Source organism: Bombina bombina, chromosome 3 (genome assembly GCF_027579735.1).
Source record: "Bombina bombina isolate aBomBom1 chromosome 3, aBomBom1.pri, whole genome shotgun sequence".
NCBI classification, from domain to species: Eukaryota; Metazoa; Chordata; class Amphibia; order Anura; family Bombinatoridae; genus Bombina; species Bombina bombina.
The window spans coordinates 92,904,210-92,927,762 of record NC_069501.1 but is presented as its reverse complement, the minus strand read 5'-3'; the positions used below and the strand labels follow the sequence as shown (position 1 = coordinate 92,927,762).

Genomic DNA, 23,553 nt, shown 5'->3' with positions numbered 1-23,553 from the left:
TGTAAATATGCTTTTTAAAAACACAAAAAAACAACAAATATAGCTTTTATTTTAGTACTGGCAGACTTTCTGCCAGTACTTAAGATGGCGGGGACAATTGTGGGGTGGGGGAGGGAAGAGAGCTGTTTGGGAGGGATCAGGGGGTCTGATGTTTCAGGTGGGAGGCTGAGCTCTACACTAAATGTGATATTAACCCTGCAAGCTCCCTACAAGCTACCTAATTAACCCCTTCACTGCTCGCCATAATACACGTGTGATGCGCAGCGGCATTTAGCGGCCTTCTAAATACCAAAAAGCAACGCCAAAGCCATATATGTCTGCTATTTCTGAACAAAGGGGATCCCAGAGAAGCATTTACAACCATTTGTGCCATAATTGCACAAGCTGTTTGTAAATGATTTCAGTGAGAAACCTAAAATTGTGAAAAATTTAACTTTTTTTTTAATTTGATCGCATTTGGCGGTGAAATGGTGGCATGAAATATACCAAAATGGGCCTAGATCAATACTTGGGGTTGTCTACTACACTACACTAAAGCTAAAATTACCCCAAAAAGCTCCCTACATGCTCCCTAATTAACCCCTTCACTGCTGGGCATAATACATGTGTGGTGCGCAGTGGCATTCTAATTACCAAAAAGCAACACCAAAGCCATATAAGTCTGCTATTTCTGAACAAAGGGGATCCCAGAGAAGAATTTACAACCATTTGTGCCATAATTGCATAAGCTGTTTGTAAATAATTTCAGTGAGAATCCTAAAGTTTGTGAAAAAATTTGTGAAAAAGTGAACAATTTTTTTTATTTGATCGCATTTGGCGGTGAAATGGTGGCATGAAATATACCAAAATTGGCCTAGATCAATACTTTGGGATGTCTACTAAAAAAATATATACATGTCAATGGATATTCAGAGATTCCTGAAAGATATTAGTGTTCTAATGTAACTAGCGCTAATTTTGAAAAAAAAAATGGTTTGGAAATAGCAAAGTGCTACTTGTATTTATGGCCCTATAACTTGCAAAAAAAGCAAAGAACATGTAAACATTGGGTATTTCTAAACTCAGGACAAAATTTAGAAACTATTTAGCATGGGTGTTTTTTGGTGGTTGTAGATGTGTAACAGATTTTGGGGGTCAAAGTTAGAAAAAGTGTATTTTTTTTCAATTTTTCCTCATATTTTATAAATTTTTTTATAGTAAATTATAAGATATGATGAAAATAATGGTATCTTTAGAAAGTCCATTTAATGGCGAGAAAAACGGTATATAATATGTGTGGGTACAGTAAATGAGTAAGAGGAGAATTACAGCTAAACACAAACACCGCAAAAATGTAAAAATAGCCTTGGTCCCAAACGGACAGAAAATGGAAAAGTACTGCGGTCATTAAGGGGTTAAAAGTTTTCAAAGATGTTTGATTCAATTCGGTCCAAAATCATTAGATTCAGAGTATTGTCTCTCAGGGGTACAGAATAGGATTCAGAGTAAGACCGCCTGTGAGAAGATTTTTTTCTCTCACGCATTCCGGTAAACCCAGTAAAGGCTCAGTGTGTTTCAGACCTGGAGTTTTAGGGGTAATCATGCCAGTTCAGTTTCAGGAACAGGGTCTGGAGTTTTATTCAAATCTATTCAATGTCCAAAAGAAAGAAAATTCATTCAGACCAGTTTTGGATCTAAAGATTTTGAATCGATATGTAAGAGTACTAACTTTCAAAATGGTAACTATAAGGACTATTCTGCCTTTTGTTCAACAAGGGCATTATATGTCCACAATAGACTTACAGGATGCATATCTTCATATTATGATTTATCCAGATCACTATCAGTTCCTGAGATTCTCTTTTCTAGACAAGCATTACCAATTTGTTGCTCTTCCTTTTGGCCTAGCGACAACTCCAAGAATATTTTCAAAGGTTCTAGGTGCCCTACCCTCTGTAATCAGAGTGACTTTGTCTCTAACAGACAAGAGACATTTGAAATTGGTTGCAGCCTGTTTAAACCTTCAGTCTCAGTCATTCCCTTCAGTAGCTATGTGCATGGATGTTTTAGGTCTCATGACTGCAGCATCGGACGCGATCCCCTTTGCTCGTTTTCATATGAGACCTTTCCAGCTTTGTATGCTAAACCAATGGTGCAGGGATTATACAAGGATATCACAATTAATATCCTTAAATCCCAATGTTCGACTTTCTCTGACTTGGTGGTTAGAACACCATCGTATAATTTTAGGGGCCTCTTTCGTTCGTCCAACCTGGAGTGTGATTTCAACAGATGCAAGTCTTTCAGGTTGGGGAGCTGTTTGGGGATCTCTGACAGCACAAGGGGTTTGGAAATCTCAAGAGGCGCGATTACCAGTCAATATTTTGGAACTCCGTGCGATTCTCAGGGCTCTTCAGTTTTGGCCTCTGTTGAAGAGAGAACGGTTCATTTGTTTTCAGACAGACAATATCACAACTGTGGCATATGTCAATCATCTGGGTGGGACTCACAGTCCTCAAGCTATGAAAGAAGTATCTTGGATACTTGTTTGGGCGGAATCCAGCTCCTGTCTAATTTCTGCGGTTCATATCCCAGGTATAGACAATTGGGAAGCGGATTACCTCTGTCGTCAGACTTTACATACGGGAGAATGGTCTCTCCACTCAGATGTGTTTTCTCAAATTGTTCAGATGTGGGGGCTTCCAGAAATAGATCTAATGGCATCTCATCTAAACAAAAAACTTCCCAGATACCTGTCCAGGTCCAGGGATCCCCAGGCAGAAGCAGTGGATGCATTGACACTTCCTTGGTGTTATCAACCTGCTTATATTTTCCCGCCTCTAGTTCTTCTTCCAAGAGTGATCTCCAAAATCATTATGGAGTAATTGTTTGTGCTGCTGGTAGCTCCAGCATGGCCTCACAGGTTTTGGTATGCGGATCTTGTTCGGATGTCCAGTTGCCAACCTTGGCCACTTCCACTATGGCCAGACCTTCTATCTCAATGTCCGTTTTTCCATCAGGATCTCAAATCATTAAATTTGAAGGCATGGAAATTGAATGCTTAGTGCTTAGTCATAGATGTTTCTCTGACTCAGTGATTAATAATATATTGCAGGCTCATAAATCTGTTTCTAGAAAGATTTATTATCGAGTTTGGAAGACTTACATTTCATGGTGTTCTTCTCATAAATTCTCTTGGCATTCTTTTAGAATTCCTAGAATTTTACAGTTTCTTCAGGATGGTTTGGATAAAGGTTTGTCTGCAAGTTCCTTGAAAGGACAAATCTCTGCTCTTTCTGTTTTATTTCACAGAAAGATTGCTAAACTTCCTGATATTGATTTGTGCAGGCTTTGGTTCGTATCAAGCCTGTCATTAGGTCAATCTCTCCTCCTTGGAGTCTTAATTTAGTTTTGAAGGCTTTACAGGCTCCTCCGTTTGAGCCTATGCATTCTTTGGACATTAAACTACTTTCTCTTACAAGGTGTATCCAGTCCACGGATTCATCCTTACTTGTGGGATATTCTCATTCCCTACAGGAAGTGGCAAAGAGAGCACACAGCAAAGCTGTCCATATAGCTCCCCCTCAGGCTCTGCCCCCCCAGTCATTCTCTTTGCCGCTCTAAGAAGTAGCATCTCTACGGGAGGGTAAAGTGAATGTGGTGTTAGATTTGTAGTTTTTATTTCTTCAATCAAGAGTTGGTTATTTTAAAATAGTGCCGGTTTGTACTATTTACTCTGTGGCAGAAAGTGGTGAAGATTTCTGCTGAGAGGAAAACGATTTTAGCATGTTGTAACTAAAATCCATTGCTGTTCCCACACAGGACTGGCGAGTACCAGAAAACTTCAGTTGGTGGGAACAGTTTGCAGGCTTAACTGCTATAAGGTATGGGGTTTTTTCCACATAGCATATACTTAGACACCTATTTAGGCTTGTGAAGGCCCTACAACTCCAGAGTGGAGAGGAAGGGGGCCTAAATTTCGCGCCTCAATTGCGCAGTTGTTATTGCAGACAGCTTCATGCAGCTTCACGTGGAGGGTCCAAAGATTACTTGAGGACTTCATAGAGGCTTATTTTCTAATCCCCAATGAAGGTAGGGCCACATCAGATTGCTGTGGCATGGTGCTGTAGTTTGCTAACCGGTTGCCAGCTTTACTTTGCTCTGGTTTGGCCATTAAGGGGTTAATTGACTTGAAATTCACTGTGCAATCATTTCTAAGCATTAGGATCATATGGTGAAAATTTCATAAAGATTGGGTTATTTTTTGAGATTTAGTAAAAAAGTGTGCGCTTTTTATTATTTACAGGCACAGTACCGGTTTTCTAAAATTGTATTTTTCTGTATTTGAGTGCTGTCTCAGTCTGTTTAAAATGTCAGAGCCTTCAGATAGACGTTGTTCTATATGTTTAATAGCCATGGCGGAACCCCCTTTACATTTGTGTTTAAAGTGTGCTAAGATATCTAAACATTTTAAAGACCATGCAGTGACACTTAAAAATGTTGCACAAGATGATTCTTTAATGGAAGGTTATGAGGATAGTCCACCTTCCTCTCCCCATGTGTCGACACCAGTTACGCCCGAGCAAGCGATGCCTAGTACCTCTGGCGCATTGGCCCCTATTACATTACAACAATTAGCAGCAGTCATGGATAATTCCCTTGCGGCCTTTCTATCCAAACTGACAGTTTTTCCTAAAAAGCATGATAGCTCAGTTTTAAGAACAGAGGATGAGCAATCAGAAGCTTTGGATGATTTATCCGTTGTACCCTCACAACACTCTGAAGTGGCAGTGAGGGATGTGCTGTCCGAGGGAGAAATTTCTGACACAGGAAAGGTTTCTCAGGGGGCAGAATCAGATTCCTTAGTGTTTAAATTTAAGCTGGAACACCTCCGCGTACTGCTTAAGGAGGTTTTAGCTACGCTGGATGATTGCGACCCCATGGTGGTCCCAGAAAAATTGTGTAAAATGGACAAGTTTCTAGAAGTCCCTGTATACACTGATGCGTTTCCGATCCCGAAGAGGGTGGCGGATATTGTAACTAGGGAGTGGGAGAGACCAGGTGTACCTTTTGTTCCCCCCCTATCTTTAAGAAAATGTTCCCCATAACTGACCCCAGACGGGAAGCGTGGCAGACGGTCCCTAAGGTAGAGGGAGCAATTTCAACACTAGCCAAGCACACGACCATACCAATAGAAGACAGTTGTGCTTTCAAAGATCCTATGGATAAAAAATTAGAAGGTTTACTAAAGAAATTATTTGTTCAACAAGGTTTCCTTCTTCAACCGATTGCCTGCATTATTCCTGTAACTACTGCAGCGGCTTTTTGGTTTGAGGTGCTGGAGGAGTCGCTCCAGAGGGAGACTTCATATGACAAAGTCATGGATAGAATTCATGCCCTAAAGTTGGCTAATTCTTTTATCACAGATGCCGCTTTACAATTAGCTAAGTTAGCAGCGAAAAATTCTGGTTTTGCCATTATGGCGCGGAGAGCGCTTTGGCTCAAATCATGGTCGGCTGACGTGTCGTCCAAAACAAAATTACTAAATATTCCTTTCAAGGGAAAGACCCTTTTCGGCCCAGAGTTGAAAGAAATTATTTCGGATATCATTGGGGGAAAGGGCCATGCCCTCCCGCAAGATAGACCGTTTAAGGCCAAAAACAAGGCTAATTTTCGCTCCTTTCGCAACTTCAGGAGCGGCCCTGCTTCAACCTCTGCAAACGCAAAGCAAGAGGGTAACGCTTCACAGCCCAAAGCAACCTGGAAACCCTTGCAGGGCTGGAACAAAGGTAAACAGGCCAAGAAACCTGCGGCTGCTACTAAGGCAGCATGAAGGGGTGGCACCCGATCCGGGACTGGATCTGGTAGGGGGCAGACTCTCTCTCTTTGCTCAGGCTTGGGCAAGAGATGTCCCAGATCCCTGGGCATTAGAAATCGTTGCTCAGGGATATCTTCTAGAATTCAAGGACTCTTCTCCAAGGGGAAGGTTCCACATTTCTCGTTGTCTTCAGACCAGACAAAGAAACAGGCGTTCTTACACTGTGTAGAAGATCTACTAAAGATTGGAGTGATATATCCAGTTCCAATTGCAGAACAAGGACTGGGTTTTTACTCAAACCTGTTTGTAGTTCCCAAAAAGGAAGGAACTTTCAGGCCAATCCTGGATCTAAAGATTCTAAACAAATTCCTCAGAGTTCCATCATTCAAAATGGAAACCATTCGGACAATTTTGCCGATGATCCAGGAAGGTCAATATATGACTACCGTGGATCTAAAGGATGCGTACCTACATATTCCTATCCACAAAGAACACCATCAGTTCCTAAGGTTCAAAAAAATACAAGAAGACAGAGGGGCGCCTCATGTGTGGTATAATCAGATGGTATGATACAAAACAAACAGAATGGAGCCAAATGAGTACTAACATACTATTGAAGCACACCTATGTGCTGGTAGAGACAAGCTGCAATTTCAGATAGGTGTGACAGCTCACCCTCCAGGCAAAACTGTGTAGATACTCCTGTAGCACACTTATGTGCTTGTAGAGGCAGGCTGTAACTTTATGACAGGTGTAGCAGCTCACCCTAGATGTAGATTCTTGGTTGTGCAGGGGTGTAAGTCCCAGTGAGCAATCAGCAAAGGCAGAAGGTAGGAAAAGAACTCCACTCAGAGTGCATTTAGAATAAAATGTAGCTATTTATTAAAAACAAAGATAAAAAAACAACACAGCAGTTTATGATGAGTGGATGAAAGGGTATACAGTGGCACCCCTCAAATGCAACGCGTTTCTCGGTTAGAACCGTTTCATCAGGCATATATTCATTCAACATCCTACCTCTGCCTTAAATAACAAACTAACAGTTATCCACCTCCTCAGGTTCCTAAGGTTCGACTTTCTGGACAAGCATTACCAGTTCGTGGCCCTTCCTTTCGGGTTGGCCACTGCTCCCAGAATTTTTACAAAGGTGCTAGGGTCCCTCCTAGCGGTACTAAGACCGCGGGGCATTGCAGTAGCACCTTGCCTAGACGACATCTTAATACAGGCGTCGTCTTTTCACAGAGCCAAGGCTCATACGGACATTGTTCTGGCCTTTCTAAGGTCTCACGGGTGGAAGGTGAACGTCGAAAAAAGTTCTCTGTCCCCGCTCACAAGGGTTCCCTTCCTGGTAACACTAATAGACTCAGTAGAAATGGAAATATTTCTGACGGAGGTCAGGAAGTTAAAGCTTTTAACTACTTGCCGAGTTCTTCATTCCATTCCTATCGCTGACCCCTGCATATTATTATTAACCCCTAATCTGCCGCTCCGTACACCACCGCAAGCTACATTATAGCTATGTACCCCTAATCTGCTGCCCCTAACACCGCCGACCCCTATATTATATTTATTAACCCCAATATGCCGCCCCCAACGTCGCCGCTACCTACCTACACTTATTAACCCCTAATCTGCCGACCGGACCGCGCCGCTATTATAATAAAGTTATTAACCCCTAATCCGCCTCACTCCCGCCTCAATAACCCTATAATAAATAGTATTAACCCCTAATCTGCCCTCCCTAACATAGCCGACACCTAACTTCAAGTATTAACCCCTAATCTGCCGATCGGAGCTCACCGCTACTCTAATATATTTTTTAACCACTAAATCTAATTCTAACCCTAACCCTAACACCCCCCTAAATTAAATATAATTTTATTCTAACAAAATAAATTAACTCTTATTAAATAAATTATTCCTATTTAAAGCTAAATACTTACCTGTAAAATAAACCCTAATATAGCTACAATATAAATTATAATTATATTGTAGCTATTTAAGGATTAATATTTATTTTACAGGCAACTTTGTAATTATTTTAACCAGGTACAATAGCTATTAAATAGTTAATAACTATTTAATAGTTACCTAGTTAAAATAATTACAAAATTACCTGTAAAATAAATCCTAACCTAAGTTACAATTAAACCTAACACTACACTATCAATAAATAAATTAAATAAACTACCTACAATTATCTACAATTAAACCTAACACTACACTATCAATAAATAAATTAAATACAATACCTACAAATAAATACAATGAAATAAACTAACTAAAGTACAAAAAATCAAAAAGAACTAAGTTACAAAAAATAAAAAAATATTTACAAACATTAGAAAAATATTACAACAATTTTAAACTAATTACACCTACTCTAAGCCCCCTAATAAAATAACAAAGCCCCCGAAAATAAAAAAAAATGCCCTACCCTATTCTAAAATTAAAATAGAAAAGCTCTTTTACCTTACCAGCCCTGAAAAGGGCCCTTTGCGGGGCATGCCCCAAAGAATTCAGCTCTTTTGCCTGTAAAAAAAAACATACAATACCCCCCCCGACATGGAATCAGCCAATCAGATTCAAGTTCAAACCGATTGGCTGATCCGATCAGCCAATCAGATTGAGCTCGCATTCTATTGGCTGTTCCGATCAGCCAATAGAATGCAAGCTCAATCTGATTGGCTGATTCCATCAGCCAATCAGAATTTTCATACCTTAATTCCGAGTAGGGGTCGGTAGAAGAGGATGTTCCGCGTCGGCTGGAAGATGATGGCTCCGGAAGAAAGAAGATTGAAGATGCTGCTTCATAGAAGACTTCATCCCGATTATGGACTTCTTCAGCGCCCGCTTGGATCAAGACTTCAGCCCGATGATGGATTTCTTCAGCCGCCGCTTGGATCCAGACTTCAGCCCGAGGATGGACGTCACTCTTCAGCCCCCCGCTTGGGCTTGGATCAAGACATTGGAGGCTCTTCTGGATCGATCGGTGAACCCGGCGTGGTGAAGACAAGGTAGGGATATCTTCAGGGGCTTAGTGTTAGGTTTATTTAAGGGGGGTTTGGGTTAGATTAGGGGTATGTGGGTGGTGGGTTGTAATGTTGGGGGGGGTATTGTATGTGTTTTTTTTACAGGCAAAAGAGCTGAATTCTTTGGGGCATGCCCCGCAAAGGGCCCTTTTCAGGGCTGGTAAGGTAAAAGAGCTTTTCTATTTTAATTTTAGAATAGGGTAGGGCATTTTTTTTATTTTGGGGGGCTTTGTTATTTTATTAGGGGGCTTAGAGTAGGTGTAATTAGTTTAAAATTGTTGTAATATTTTTCTAATGTTTGTAAATATTTTTTTATTTTTTGTAACTTAGTTCTTTTTTATTTTTTGTACTTTAGTTAGTTTATTTCATTGTATTTATTTGTAGGTATTGTATTTAATTAATTTATTGATAGTGTAGTGTTAGGTTTAATTGTAGATAATTGTAGGTAGTTTATTTAATTTATTTATTGATAGTGTAGTGTTAGGTTTAATTGTAATTTAGGTTAGGATTTATTTTACAGGTAATTTTGTAATTATTTTAACTAGGTAACTATTAAATAGTTATTAACTATTTAATAGCTATTGTACCTGGTTAAAATAATTACAAAGTTGCCTGTAAAATAAATATTAATCCTAAAATAGCTACAATATAATTATAATTAATATAATATAGGGGTCGGCGGTGTTAGGGGCAGCAGATTAGGGGTTCATAGGGATAACGTAGGTGGCAGCAGTGTGCGGTCGGCAGATTAGGGGTTAAAAAATTTTAATAGAGTGGCGGCGATGTGGGGGAACCTCGGTTTAGGGGTTCATAGGTAGTTTATGGGTGTTAGTGTACTTTAGAGCACAGTAGTTAAGAGTTTTATAAACCGGCGTTAGCCCAGAAAGCTCTTAACTACTGACTTTTTTCTGCGGCTGGAGTTTTGTCGTTAGATTTCTAACGCTCACTTCAGCCACGACTCTAAATACCGGCGTTCGAAAGATCCCATTGAAAAGATAGGATACGCAAATGGCGTAGGGGGATCTGCGGTATTGAAAAGTCGCGGCTGCAAAGTGAGCGTTAGACCCTTTCCTGACTGACTCCAAATACCAGAGGGCGGTAAAAACCAGCGTTAGGAGCCTCTACCGCCCAACTCTAAATCTAGCCGTAAGTTATTATCTTGGAAGGTTTTGTTTTTGGTAGCTATTTCTTCTGCTCGAAGAGTTTCAGAATTGTCTGCTTTGTCTGCTTTGCAGTGTAATTCACCCTATCTGGTGTTCCATGCAGATAAGGTTGTTTTGCGTACCAAACCTGGTTTTCTTTTTTTCGAAAGTTGTGTCTAATAAGAATATTAACCAGGAAATCATTGTTCCTTATCTGTGTCCTAATCCAGTTTCTAAGAAGGAACGACTATTACACAATCTTGATGTGGTTCGTGCTTTAAAATTCTATTTAAAAGCAACTAAAGATTTCAGACAAACATCATCCTTGTTTGTTGTCTATTCTGGTAAGAGGAGAGGTCAGAAAGCGACTGCTACCTCTCATTCCTTCTGGCTGATAAGCATCATCCGATTGGCTTATGAGACTGCTGGACAGCAGCCTCCTGAACGAATTACAGCTCATTCCACCAGAGCTGTGGCTTCCACATGGGCTTTCAAGAATGAGGCTTCTGTTGAACAGATTTGTATGGCAGCGACGTGGTCTTCACTGCATACTTTCTCCTACATTGGTGTGTCCGGTCCACGGCTTCATCCTTACTTGTGGGAATATTCTCTTCCCCAACAGGAAATGGCAAAGAGAGCACAGCAAAAGCTGCCCATATAGCCCCCCCCTCTGGCTCCGCCCCCAGTCATTCTCTTTGCCGCTCTGAACAAGTAGCATCTTCACGGGGATGGTAAAGAGTATGTGGTGTTAGTTGTAGTTTTTTATTCTTCTATCAAGAGTTTGTTATTTTAAAATAGTGCCGGTTTGTACTATTTACTCTACAACAGAAAGTGATGAAGAGTTCTGTTTAAAGAGGTGTATGATTTTAGCAGCAGTAACTAAAATCCATGGCTGTTCCCACGCAGGACTGTTGAGCCCAGAGAACTTCAGTTGGGGGAACAGTTTGCAGACTTTTCTGCTCAAGGTATGACTAGTCCATTTTCTAACAAGACATAATAATGCTAGAAGACTGTCATTTTCCCTTTTTGGGATTGGTAAGCCATTTTTCTTAGACTCATAACAGAATGAAGGCTTATTAATGGGCTATATACTGGTTGACACTATTGTGGGCTAAATCGATTGATTTATACAATATTTATATGACTTTTGGAGTGTTTTGGAACGTGAAAACACTTTGGGAACGTTTTTTATTCGCCTGGCAGTCGTTTAGACACCTATTCTAGTCAGGAAGGGCCTTTTACTCTGGTATGCAGAGGGAGGAGGCCTCATTTTCACGCCTTAATTGCGCAGTTACTTCTGGAAGCAGTGCATGCAGCTTCATGTGAGAAGGTCCTGTGGCCATAAAAAACGATTCTGGAAGGCTTATTTTTGTGGCGAATAAACCCCCAGGAAAGGTAAAGCCGCAGCAAAGGCTGTGGCTGGGACTGTAGTGGGTTTAAACTGGGAAATTGAACAAATAGCTCCGGTTTGCTCATTTAAGGGGTTACAAGCTTGAAATTTGGTGTGCAATACTTTCAAAGCATTAAGACACTAGGGTGCAAATTTGGTAAGGATCGGATATTTCCTTCATAGTTTTTCACACATTCAGAAATAAATTGTGCTCTGTTTAACATTTAAAGAGACAGTAACGGTTTTGTTTAAAAACGGTTTTATTGCATTAATAGCCTGTATAAGCCTGTCTAACATGTCTGTACCTTCAGATAGAACATGTTCTGTATGTATGGAGGCCAAGGTGGTCCCCCCTTTAAATGTATGTGAAAATTGTGCCATGGCGTCCAAACAAAGTAAGGACAGTACTGTCACATTTAATAAGGTTGCCCAAGATAATTCTTCAAATGAAGGTAGTGGGGATAGTTCACCATCCTCTCCTTCTGTGTCAACTCCAGTTATGCCCGCGCAGGCGACACCTAGTACATCTAGCGCGCCAATGCTTGTTACTATGCAACAATTAACGGCAGTAATGGATAATTCTATAGCTAATCTTTTATCCAAAATGCCAGCATTTCAAAGAAAGCGTGATTGCTCAGTTTTAAATACAGAGGATGAGCAAAGGTGCGCTGATGATAATTTATCTGTTATTCCCTCACACCAGTCAGAATTGGCAGTGAGGGAGGGTCTGTCGGAGGGAGAAATTTCTGATTCAGGAAAAATTTCTCAACAGGCAGAACCTGATATTGTGACGTTTAAATTTAAGTTAGAACATCTCCGCGCCCTGCTTAAGGAGGTGCTAACTACTCTGGACGATTGTGACTCTTTGGTCATTCCAGAAAAATTGTGCAAAATGGACAAATTCCTTGAGGTCCCTGTGCACGCTGATGCCTTTCCGATACCCAAAAGGGTGGCGGACATAGTGACTAAGGAGTGGGAGAAGCCAGGTATACCTTTTGTCCCACCTCCTATATTTAAGAAAATGTTCCCCATTGTCGACCCCAGGAGGGACGCATGGCAAACAGTTCCTAAGGTTGAGGGGGCAGTTTCTACGTTGGCCAAACGCACGACTATTCCCATTGAGGACAGTTGTGCTTTCAAAGATCCTATGGATAAAAAATTGGAAGGATTGCTTAAAAAGATATTTGTTCAGCAAGGTTTCCTCCTCCAACCAATTTCGTGCATTATTCCTGTCACAACAGTGGCGTCTTTTTGGTTCGAAGAACTAGAAAATTCGCTCAATAAGGAGACTCCATATGAGGAAGTCATGGACAGAATTCACGCACTAAAGTTGGCTAATTCTTTTATTTTAGATGCCGCTTTGCAATTGGCGAAATTAGCGGCGAAAAATTCAGGTTTTGCTATTGTGGCGCGCAGAGCGCTTTGGCTAAAATCTTGGTCGGCGGATGTGTCATCCAAGACAAAATTGCTTAATATTCCTTTCAAAGGTAAGACCCTTTTTGGGCCAGAATTGAAGGAGATTATTTCAGACATCACTGGGGGAAAGGGCCATGCCCTCCCACAGGATAGGCCTTTCAAGGCTAAGAACAAATCTAATTTTCGTTCCTTTCGCAACTTCAGGAACGGACCGTCTCCTAACTCTGCAGCCTCTAGACAAGAGGGTAACGCTTCCCAGGCTAAGCCAGCATGGAAACCAATGCAAGGCTGGAACAAGGGTAAACAGGCCAAGAAGCCTGCTGCTGCTACCAAGACAGCATGAAGGGGTAGCCCCCGATCCGGGAGCGGATCTAGTAGGGGGCAGACTTTCTCACTTTGCTCAGGCTTGGGCAAGAGATGTTCAGGATCCCTGGGCACTAGAAATATTTTCTCAGGGTTATCTTCTAGAATTCAAGGAACTTCCTCCAAGGGGAAGGTTCCACATGTCTCGCTTATCTTCAGACCAGATAAAGAGACAGGCATTCTTACATTGCGTAGGAGATCTATTAAAGATGGGAGTGATACACCCAGTTCAAACAGTGGAACAAGGTCAGGGGTTTTACTCAAACCTGTTTGTAGTTCCCAAAAAAGAGGGAACTTTCAGACCAATTCTGGATTTAAAAATTCTAAACAAATTCCTCAGAGTTCCATCGTTCAAAATGGAAACCATTCGAACGATTTTACCAACAATCCAGGAGGGTCAATTCATGATTACCGTGGATTTAAGGGATGCGTACCTACATATTCCTATCCACAAAGATCATCATCAGTTCCTAAGGTTCGCCTTTCTGGACAAACATTACCAGTTCGTGGCTCTTCCGTTCGGTTTAGCCACTGCTCCCAGAATTTTCACAAAGGTGCTAGGGTCCCTTCTAGTGGTTCTAAGACCGAGGGGCATTGCAGTGGCACCTTACCTAGACGACATCCTAATCCAAGCGTCGTCCCTTTCCAGATCAAGGGCTCATACAGACATTGAGCAAGTTTTCTCTGTGAAAAAAATCACAAAAAGACAAAGGCGCCTCCTAGTGTAATACAGTTGGTGAAAGAGATTTGTTAGGTAGTCAAAAAGGTACTCACAAGTGGAGCAGCACCCAATTGTGCTAAATCAAACAGACTGGGATCTCACAGTGTCCCAGCTCACTGACACTGCAAGGAAACTGGTTTCTCCAATGTCTTGCCGGACTGACAGAGCTCAGACTCTCACAAAGAGGTTTACATAAAACCAAATTTTATTAATAAAATAAAAATCTCAGTGTCTCATGAAACTAGATATTAAAAGAACAAGCAACGCGTTTCTCAGACTGCTGTCTGTTTCATCAGGCTTCTATTGATACAATGAGAGTACTGGCTTAAATAAAAACATATGACCAATCCCAGTTCATTAACACCTGACACACCCAACCAGGTGTACTAAGACCTAATTGGTCTCAATATAACCACTGACATAATAAACAAAATAGAATAACAATCTCTAAACATCTAAAAACATTTTAAAAAATTAATCATGAGAATGAGTATATATACATACACACACACAAATACATATGTATATATATATATATATATATATATATACATACACACATACACATATACACACATACACACACATATATTTTTTTTATAGGGTCACAAACCACACACTTTTAGGTAACCATCATATTTATATTAGTTTGTTTAATAATAAACTTTCACGTAACCACATATTTATTATTTTATTTTATTTATTATTATTTTTTTTATTTTTTTAGTTCTGCTGTTACCTATATAACACATTTATAATAGATACTAGTATTTTACTAGTTTCATTAATTTCACTGCTAAACACTTTAATCATATATATGATATACTATATATTTTCACAGTTATATTTTCACAACTGTTCAATGTCAATATACTTCTAAATACACTTTTATATCTATTAGAATACTCAAAAGGATAGTTTTTCAAAATAATAATGCAATGTAGGTCCAGGTTGTGGACTCTACCCGGATTTTTTTTTCACATGTAAACACATTTACACATTTAGACTATTTTTCAGTAAGTCTAGTTACATTTATTAGCACTGAATCTCACACATTATAAATCACAGTTCTATAAGTTGCAAATCTACTCTGTTATTTGCACACATTATAGTTTATTGCCCTGTACTATTATCACATTTCTTTCACTTTTTGGTCTTATTTTTAGAACAACATGTATATTAGAGTCTAATAGTATCTCACTAGCAGCCGCATATTTGTATAAATAAGAACATAGTATAATCAATTTTTTATTAATTAACATTTTTTTTGTAGGCTCAGGTTGTGGACTCTTCCCATATTAGGCTGTCCCCTTCTAAACATAACAACTATGCTATGCATGTGGGCTGTATTAGCATAGCCCTGATTGGCTTTGTGGTCATCCCTTAACATTTGATGATAGGTCCTCAGTGGCCCTGTGACTTATGATGTATAAGGAAGTAAACCATGTGTCAGGAAGTAAATCACTCTTAGGATCAGACAAACTTAGAGCTAATTGTACATTGCTGATCTGAATGAAAAAAGGTATTTTTAAAAACATATGTCAAAAGTCATAATTAGAGGCAATAATGGAAATAAGATTATTATAATGCACACATTGCTTAATATCTTTCTATTTATATACATATCTGTAATTAAGCATAGAATGCACATAGGTTCCGTTTTGACAAATATATTGTATTTTAACATTTTATTTTGACTTTTGTTTTTACAGTTTTAATACAGAGGTAATGTGGGTCAAGTTTTAGTAATTTTATTTTAAAGGAATATATATGTCTATGATAAGACCTTGTTCACAAGATTGGATAGACTCATTATGTTAACCCTTATGTGTATATATGTGTGTGTATGTGTGTATATGTGTATGTGTGTATGTATATATATATATATATATATGTATTTGTGTGTGTGTGTATGTATATATACTCATTCTCATGATTAATTTTTTTAAATGTTTTTAGATGTTTAGAGATTGTTATTCTATTTTGTTTATTATGTCAGTGGTTATATTGAGACCAATTAGGTCTTAGTACACCTGGTTGGGTGTGTCAGGTGTTAATGAACTGGGATTGGTCATATGTTTTTATTTAAGCCAGTACTCTCATTGTATCAATAGAAGCCTGATGAAACAGACAGCAGTCTGAGAAACGCGTTGCTTGTTCTTTTAATATCTAGTGTCATGAGACACTGAGATTTTTATTTTATTAATAAAATTTGGTTTTATGTAAACCTCTTTGTGAGAGTCTGAGCTCTGTCAGTCCGGCAAGACATTGGAGAAACCAGTTTCCTTGCAGTGTCAGTGAGCTGGGACACTGTGAGATCCCAGTCTGTTTGATTTAGCACAATTGGGTGCTGCTCCACTTGTGAGTACCTTTTTGACTACCTAACAAATCTCTTTCACCAACTGTATTACACTAGGAGGCGCCTTTGTCTTTTTGTGATTTTTTTCACAGAGAAAACTTGCTCTTAGATCCTGATTTCCCTGACAAAGCAGCTGACTCCAGTCATCATCTGTGTTCCTGATCATTGATCATCCTGGTATTTGATCACATTCATCATTTGGGACTATACCCACCCCAATTGGGACATTTACCATCTATATAACATTGCAGAAGAAGACAGCATTTCCAGATAAGAACCTTTCAGGAATTTCTTATTACTGTATTTGCTATTATTTGTGTTGTATCCTATGTTTCTCATAGTCCCATATTTATAAGAATTGTTTCTTTTTTGTTTACATTATTCCGTATAGTATATTTTATTATAGTTATTATATGTAATATCTTGTTCTCTTCTCTCTTAGCCTATTTACATAATAATCATATAAGGTCCTGTGCGCCCCCTAGTAGTAACACACCCTTAGTGTTACTGATTGTTTCATACAGACATTGTATTAGCTTTTCTCAGGTCTCACGGGTGGAAGGTGAACGTGGAAAAGAGTTCCCTGTCCCCGTCTACAAGAGTTCCTTTTCTGGGAACAATAATAGATTCTGTAGAAATGAAGATTTTTCTGACAGAGGTCAGAAAATTAAAGCTTCTAAAAGCTTGTCAAGTTCTTCAATCTATTCCTCAGCCTTCCATAGCTCAGTGCATGGAAGTAATAGGTCTAATGGTGGCAGCAATGGACGTGGTTCCTTTTGCTTGAATTCATCTAAGACCATTGCAACTGTGCATGCTCAGACAGTGGAATGGGGATTATGCAGACTTGTCTCCCCAGATTCAAGTAGACCATTTAACCAGAGACTCACTCCGTTGGTGGTTGACTCAGGATCACCTGTCTCAGGGAATGAGTTTCCGCAGACCAGAGTGGGTCATTGTCACGACCGACGCCAGTCTATTAGGCTGGGGCGCGGTCTGGGACTCCCTGAAAGCTCAGGGTCTATGGTCTCGGGAAGAGTCTCTTCTCCCGATAAACATCCTGGAACTGAGAGCGATATTCAATGTGCTCCGGGCTTGGCCTCAATTAGCGAAGGCCGGATTCATAAGATTTCAGTCGGACAACATGACGACTGTAGCTTACATCAATCATCAGGGAGGAACAAAGAGTTCCTTGGCGATGAGAGAGGTATCCAAGATCATCAAATGGGCGGAGGATCACTCCTGCCATCTATCTGCAATTCACATCCCAGGAGTAGACAACTGGGAGGCGGATTATTTGAGTCGTCAGACTTTCCATCCGGGGGAGTGGGAACTCCACCCGGAGGTCTTTGCCCAGTTAACTCAATTATGGGGCATTCCAGACATGGATCTGATGGCGTCTCGTCAGAACTTCAAGGTTCCTCGCTACGGGTCCAGATCCAGGGATCCCAAGGTGACACTAGTGGATGCATTAGTGGCGCCTTGGACGTTCAACCTAGCTTATGTGTTTCCACCGTTTCCTCTCCTTCCCAGGCTTGTAGCCAGGATCAAACAGGAGAAGGCCTAGGTGATTCTGATAGCTCCTGCGTGGCCACGCAGGACTTGGTATGCAGACCTGTTGAATATGTCATCGGCTCCACCATGGAAGCTACCTTTGAGACAGGATCTTCTAGTACAAGGTCCATTCGAACATCCAAATCTAGTCTCTCTGCAGCTGACTGCTTGGAAATTGAACGCTTGATTTTATCTAATCGTGGGTTTTCAGATTTAGTTATAGATACTCTGGTCCAAGCCAGAAAACCTGTGACTAGGAAAATTTACCATAAAATATGGAAAAAATATATCTGTTGGTGTGAAACCAAGGGATTCTCTTGGAGTAAAATTAAAATTCCTAAGATTCTTTCCTTTCTCCAAGAGGGTTTGGATAAAGGGTTGTCAGCGAGTTCTCTAAAAGGACAGATATCTGCTTTGTCTGTTTTGTTACACAAACGCCTGGCAGCAGTGCCAGATGTACAAGCTTTTGTACAGGCCTTAGTCAGAATCAAGCCTGTTTACAGACCCATGACTCCTCCATGGAGTCTAAATTTAGTTCTTTCAGTTCTTCAAGGGGTTCCGTTTGAACCTTTACATTCCATAGATATTAAGTTACTATCTTGGAAAGTTCTGTTTTTGGTTGCTATTTCTTCTGCTAGAAGAGTTTCTGAATTGTCTGCTTTGCAGTGTGATCCACCCTATCTGGTATTCCATGCAGATAAGGTTGTTTTGTGTACCAAACCTGGTTTTCTTCCAAAAGTGGTTTCCAACAGGAATATTAACCAGGAAATAGTTGTTCCTTCTCTGTGTCCGAATCCAGTTTCGAAGAAGGAACGTTTGTTACACAATTTAGATGTGGTCCGTGCTTTAAAATTCTATTTAGATGCAACAAAGGATTTCAGACAGACTTCATCTTTGTTTGTCGTTTATTCTGGTAAGAGGAGAGGACAGAAAGCTACTGCTACCTCTCTTTCTTTTTGGCTGAAAAGCATAATCCGATTGGCTTATGAGACTGCCGGACGGCAGCCTCCTGAACGAATTACAGCTCACTCTACTAGAGCTGTGGCTTCCACATGGGCCTTCAAGAACGAGGCTTCTGTTGATCAGATATGTAAGGCAGCGACTTGGTCTTCTCTGCACACTTTTGCCAAATTTTACAAATTCGATACTTATGCTTCTTCGGAGGCTTTTTTTGGGAGAAAGGTTTTGCAAGCCGTGGTGCCTTCCGTTTAGGTAACCTGACTTGTTCCCTCCCTTCATCCGTGTCCTAAAGCTTTGGTATTGGTTCCCACAAGTAAGGATGAAGCCGTGGACCGGACACACCAATGTAGGAGAAAACAGAATTTATGCTTACCTGATAAATTTCTTTCTCCTACGGTGTGTCCGGTCCACGGCCCGCCCTGGCTTGTTAGTCAGGTTTCAAATTTTTTCTTTCTATACACTACAGTCACCACGGCACCCTATGGTTTCTCCTTTTTCTCCTAACCGTCGGTCGAATGACTGGGGGGCGGAGCCAGAGGGGGGGCTATATGGGCAGCTTTTGCTGTGCTCTCTTTGCCATTTCCTGTTAGGGAAGAGAATATTCCCACAAGGATGAAGCCGTGGACCGGACACACCGTAAGAGAAAGAAATTTATCAGGTAAGCATAAATTCTGTTTTTGCCAAATTTTACAAATTCGATACTTTTGCTTCTTTGGAGGCTATTTTTGGGAGAAAGGTTTTGCAAGCAGTGGTGCCTTCCGTTTAGGTTACCTGACTTGTTCCCTCCCTTCATCCGTGTCCTAAAGCTTTGGTATTGGTATCCCACAAGTAAGGATGAATCCGTGGACTGGATACACCTTGTAAGAGAAAACAGAATTTATGCTTACCTGATAAATTACTTTCTCTTACGGTGTATCCAGTCCACGGCCCGCCCTGGCATTTAAGTCAGGATAAAAAAAAAATTGTTTAAAACTACAGTCACCACTGCACCCTATGGTTTCTCCTTTTTCTCCTAACCATCGGTCGAATGACTGGGGGGGGGGGGGGGCAGAGCCTGAGGGGGAGCTATATGGACAGCTTTGCTGTGTGCTCTCTTTGCCACTTCCTGTAGGGAATGAGAATATCCCACAAGTAAGGATGAATCCGTGGACTGGATACACCGTAAGATAAAGTAATTTATCATGTAAGCATAAATTCTGTTTTCTTGGAAAGTGTTGTTTCTTTTGGCCATTTCTTCTGTTAGAAGAGTTTCTGAATTATCCGCTCTCTCTTGTGCATCTCCTTTTCTGATTTTTTTATCAGGATAAGGCGATTTTGCGGACTTCATTTAAATTTTTACCTAAGGTTGTGAATTCTAACAACATTAATAGAGAAATTGTTGTCCCTTCCTTGTGTACTAATACTAAGAATTCTTTGGAGAGATCCTTACATTCTTTGGATGTGGTGAGAGCTTTGAAATATTATATTGAAGCTACTAAAGATTTCAGGAAGACTTCTAGTCTATTTGTTATATTTTCTGGTTCTAGGAAAGGTCAGAAGGCTTCTGCTGTTTCCTTGGCTTCGTGGTTAAAGCTTTTGATTCATCAAGCTTATTTAGAGTCGGGTCAAGCCCCGCCTCAGAGAATTACTGCTCATTCTACTAAATCAGTTACACTTCGTGGGCTTTTAAGAATGAAGCTTCAGTTGATCAGATTTGCAAAGCAGCAACTTGGTCTTCTTTGCATACATTTACTAAATTCTACCGTTTTGATGTATTTGCTTCTTCGGAAGCAGTTTTTGGTAGAAAAGTTCTTCAGACAGCTGTTTCAGTTTGATTCTTCTGCTTTTGATTTAAGTTTTTCTTTTCATTTATGGGAATAAACTTATATTTTGGGTTGTGGATTATTTTTTTTCAGCAAAAAATGGCTGTTTTTATTTTTATCCCTCCCTCTCTAGTGACTCTTGCGTGGAGTTACACATCTTGGGTATTGCTATCCCATACGTCACTAGCTCATGGACTCTTGCCAATTACATGAAAGAAAACATAATTTATGAAGAACTTACCTGATAAATTCATTTCTTTCATATTGGCAAGAGTCCTTGGGCCCACCCCTTTTTATGGTGGTTATGATTTTTTTGTATAAAGCACAATTATTTCCAAATTCCTTTGTTGATGCTTTTTACTCCTTTCTTTATCACCCCACTACTTGGCTATTCGTTAAACTGAATTGTGGGTGTGATGAGGGGTGTATTTATAGGCATTTTGAGGTTTGGGAAACTGCCCCTCCTGGTAGGATTGTTTATCCCATACGTCACTAGCTCATGGACTCTTGCCAATATGATAGAAATTAATTTACATAAATTTTGTTTTTTGCCCTATCCTAATATTCTATAAATAAATTTCACCATTTAGAAGTGGTTAGGACAGTGGGATTCTACTTGCAAACTACTACAGAATTTCTCAAGCTTCTTTGTTTGTTTCTTAGATAAATGTAAGGGCCAGAAGGCCTTATCTGTTTCATTTGTTTTCTGGTCAAAGGGTTTGGTTCATAGGGCTTGCTCAGAGGTAGGTCAGTCTCCGCTGTTATAGCTCCTTTATCCCGATTTGTGTTTTCTTCTTGAGCCTGCAAGAATGAGGCTTCAACAGCTCAGATTTGCAGGACAGAAATTTCGACATTTTCTTTTACTAAATGTTATCATTTTGATTTGTTTCCCATTTTTTGTGGACTCCACAGCTTGGGTATTAGTTCCCAACAGTAAGGAATCATGGACCCTCAGCACCTTAAAAAAGAAATATAATTTATGCTTACCTGTTAAATTCATTTCTTTTGTGGTGGTAACAGTCCATGAGCCCATCCATTTCTTTTGTTTTTAGTTGGTGGCAGTTTTAATTTGCGCCTCTTTACACTACTATCCTTCAAGTTTTCTGTTTCTCCTGTTCCTTGGCTATACGATAGACTGGGAGGTACAGGATGTAGGAGGAATAATAAGGTTCTTGGTGTATGGTGTCTGCCTCCTCCTGGTGGCCAGGTGATGAATTCCCAACAGTATGGAATCGTGGACTCTCACCACCTAGAAAGAAATTTATCAGGTAAGCATAAATGATGTTATTTAAAGTGCTTTACCAACCTCATGACATATAGAAGAAGATTTAAAAGAACTTTTCCTTTTTTTAAGGGTCTCATGGGTGCATAGAGTTAATTTTCCTAGATAAAGAGATATCATTTTACCAACCACCTGATATGTAACTGGTTAAGAATTGCAAACACATATTTAGAGGGACAAGTGACATTTTATTTGAAAGGAGATTTTTTTCCCCCTTTTAAATTAAGGGCCCCAGCACCACCTTAACAACCACATGTATTACTTTGATCACCTGATAACCTTAGGGTTCTTTTAGAGTGCAATTTTGGTCTTCTAATGAAACCCATTTGGATATTATAGGTAAAGAGACCTGATTAAGGCCTTCCATAAGGTCGTCCTTGAGAAGGAAGTAATATATTATTATTGTTATAGTTTAGTCTAAACAACTATAATCAGGTTTGGCGAGATTATCTAAGAGTGATCTCCATCAATTTTGCAAGGTCCCTCATAGAGGTTTAGAAAGGAAAATGTTAGCTTTAGAGGTGTTTATTTCACTATGCAGGGTTCTACATTTCAATATCATGCTAACAAAAAACAAAACAAGATTTTGCTTGATTCCTTCCATGATGGATAACTGCAAGAGAAGTAAGACATTTATTAATTTTATCTTGAGAACCCCTATACCAGCATTCCTAAAATATGCATAATTTAAACATATGGCATGAATTTCTAATTAGAACATTTGTATGTTCCATTTATTTTTTTGAATAGTGTAAAGTTATAAACATGAACTAATCAATGAATTATCCTGTTAATATTAGGACAAGGATCATTATGTTGCCACTAATATTTAATTGTTTGTTATTGTTTTTCTTTCTACATTTCTTTTTTAGGTGGAGTTGGAATTACATGCTGGCTTGTGGTCTGCAACAAAGTTGTGGCAATAATGCTTTACCCCATCAGCTAAGAACGAAGGACATGCTCAATTGCAGTATTCAAATAGCTAAATATAAACATGAGCATGCAAACTTAACATTCCATGTGTAAAAGACACAGGACGAAAATACTTCAGATATCTTTTTTTTGTTTATAGTGTGATTAAACTATTTATTCTATTGTACAAAAAACATGTACATTTATTCTTTTTTGAAATCAGTGGCATTTAGAAATGTTCAATTCAATGTGAAATAAAAGTGCATGGCTATTCTGAAATTATAATACTTTCTGTTGATTTTCAAACGTTTTACAAAAACACACAATATCAAACATAACAGAGTTAATATTAAAGGGACAGTCTACTTGAAAATTGTTATTGTTTTAAAAGATAGATACCCATTCCCCAGTTTTGTATAACCAACACAGTTATATTAATATACTTTTTACCTCTGTGATTACCTTGTAAGCCTCTGCAAACTGCCTCCTTCTCTCAGTGCTCTTGACAAACTTGCACAATGTTATCTATATGGCACTAAAAAAAAACACACAAACTATCACTGCCTGGCTGTGAAAAGCTAATAAAATAAGTTAAGAGGTTGCAGGAACTTAGAAATAGAGGTTTAGAGGTTATAAGATATATTAAAGTGATGGTAAACTCTCCCCTGTATAAATACAGATCCGGAATGTAAGTGATATTTTAGATAAGAGTTTAATCATCAGTTGTAATGAAGATGCGCTGTAACATTTTAATATAGATATGAAATTCTCCGCACTCCGCTGCCCACTTCAAAAGTAAATTTTTTGGGGGCCAATCAGTGCGTTT

The 23,553-nt window shown here is 39.5% G+C and overlaps 1 protein-coding gene across 3 annotated transcripts in view; it reads left to right on the top strand.

Moving 5' to 3' along the window:
* GET1 (guided entry of tail-anchored proteins factor 1) overlaps positions 1 to 23,012 on the top strand; it is a 326,846-nt gene extending 303,834 nt beyond the window's left edge. For all 3 annotated transcript variants that reach the window (XM_053705922.1, XM_053705923.1, XM_053705921.1), the window contains exon 5: positions 22,688 to 23,012. In XM_053705922.1, coding sequence (XP_053561897.1) covers positions 22,688 to 22,761 — 74 coding nt within the window. In that variant the 3' untranslated portion in view covers positions 22,762 to 23,012. The remainder of the gene's footprint in view (positions 1 to 22,687) is intronic.
* Positions 23,013 to 23,553: the final 541 nt, after the last annotated feature.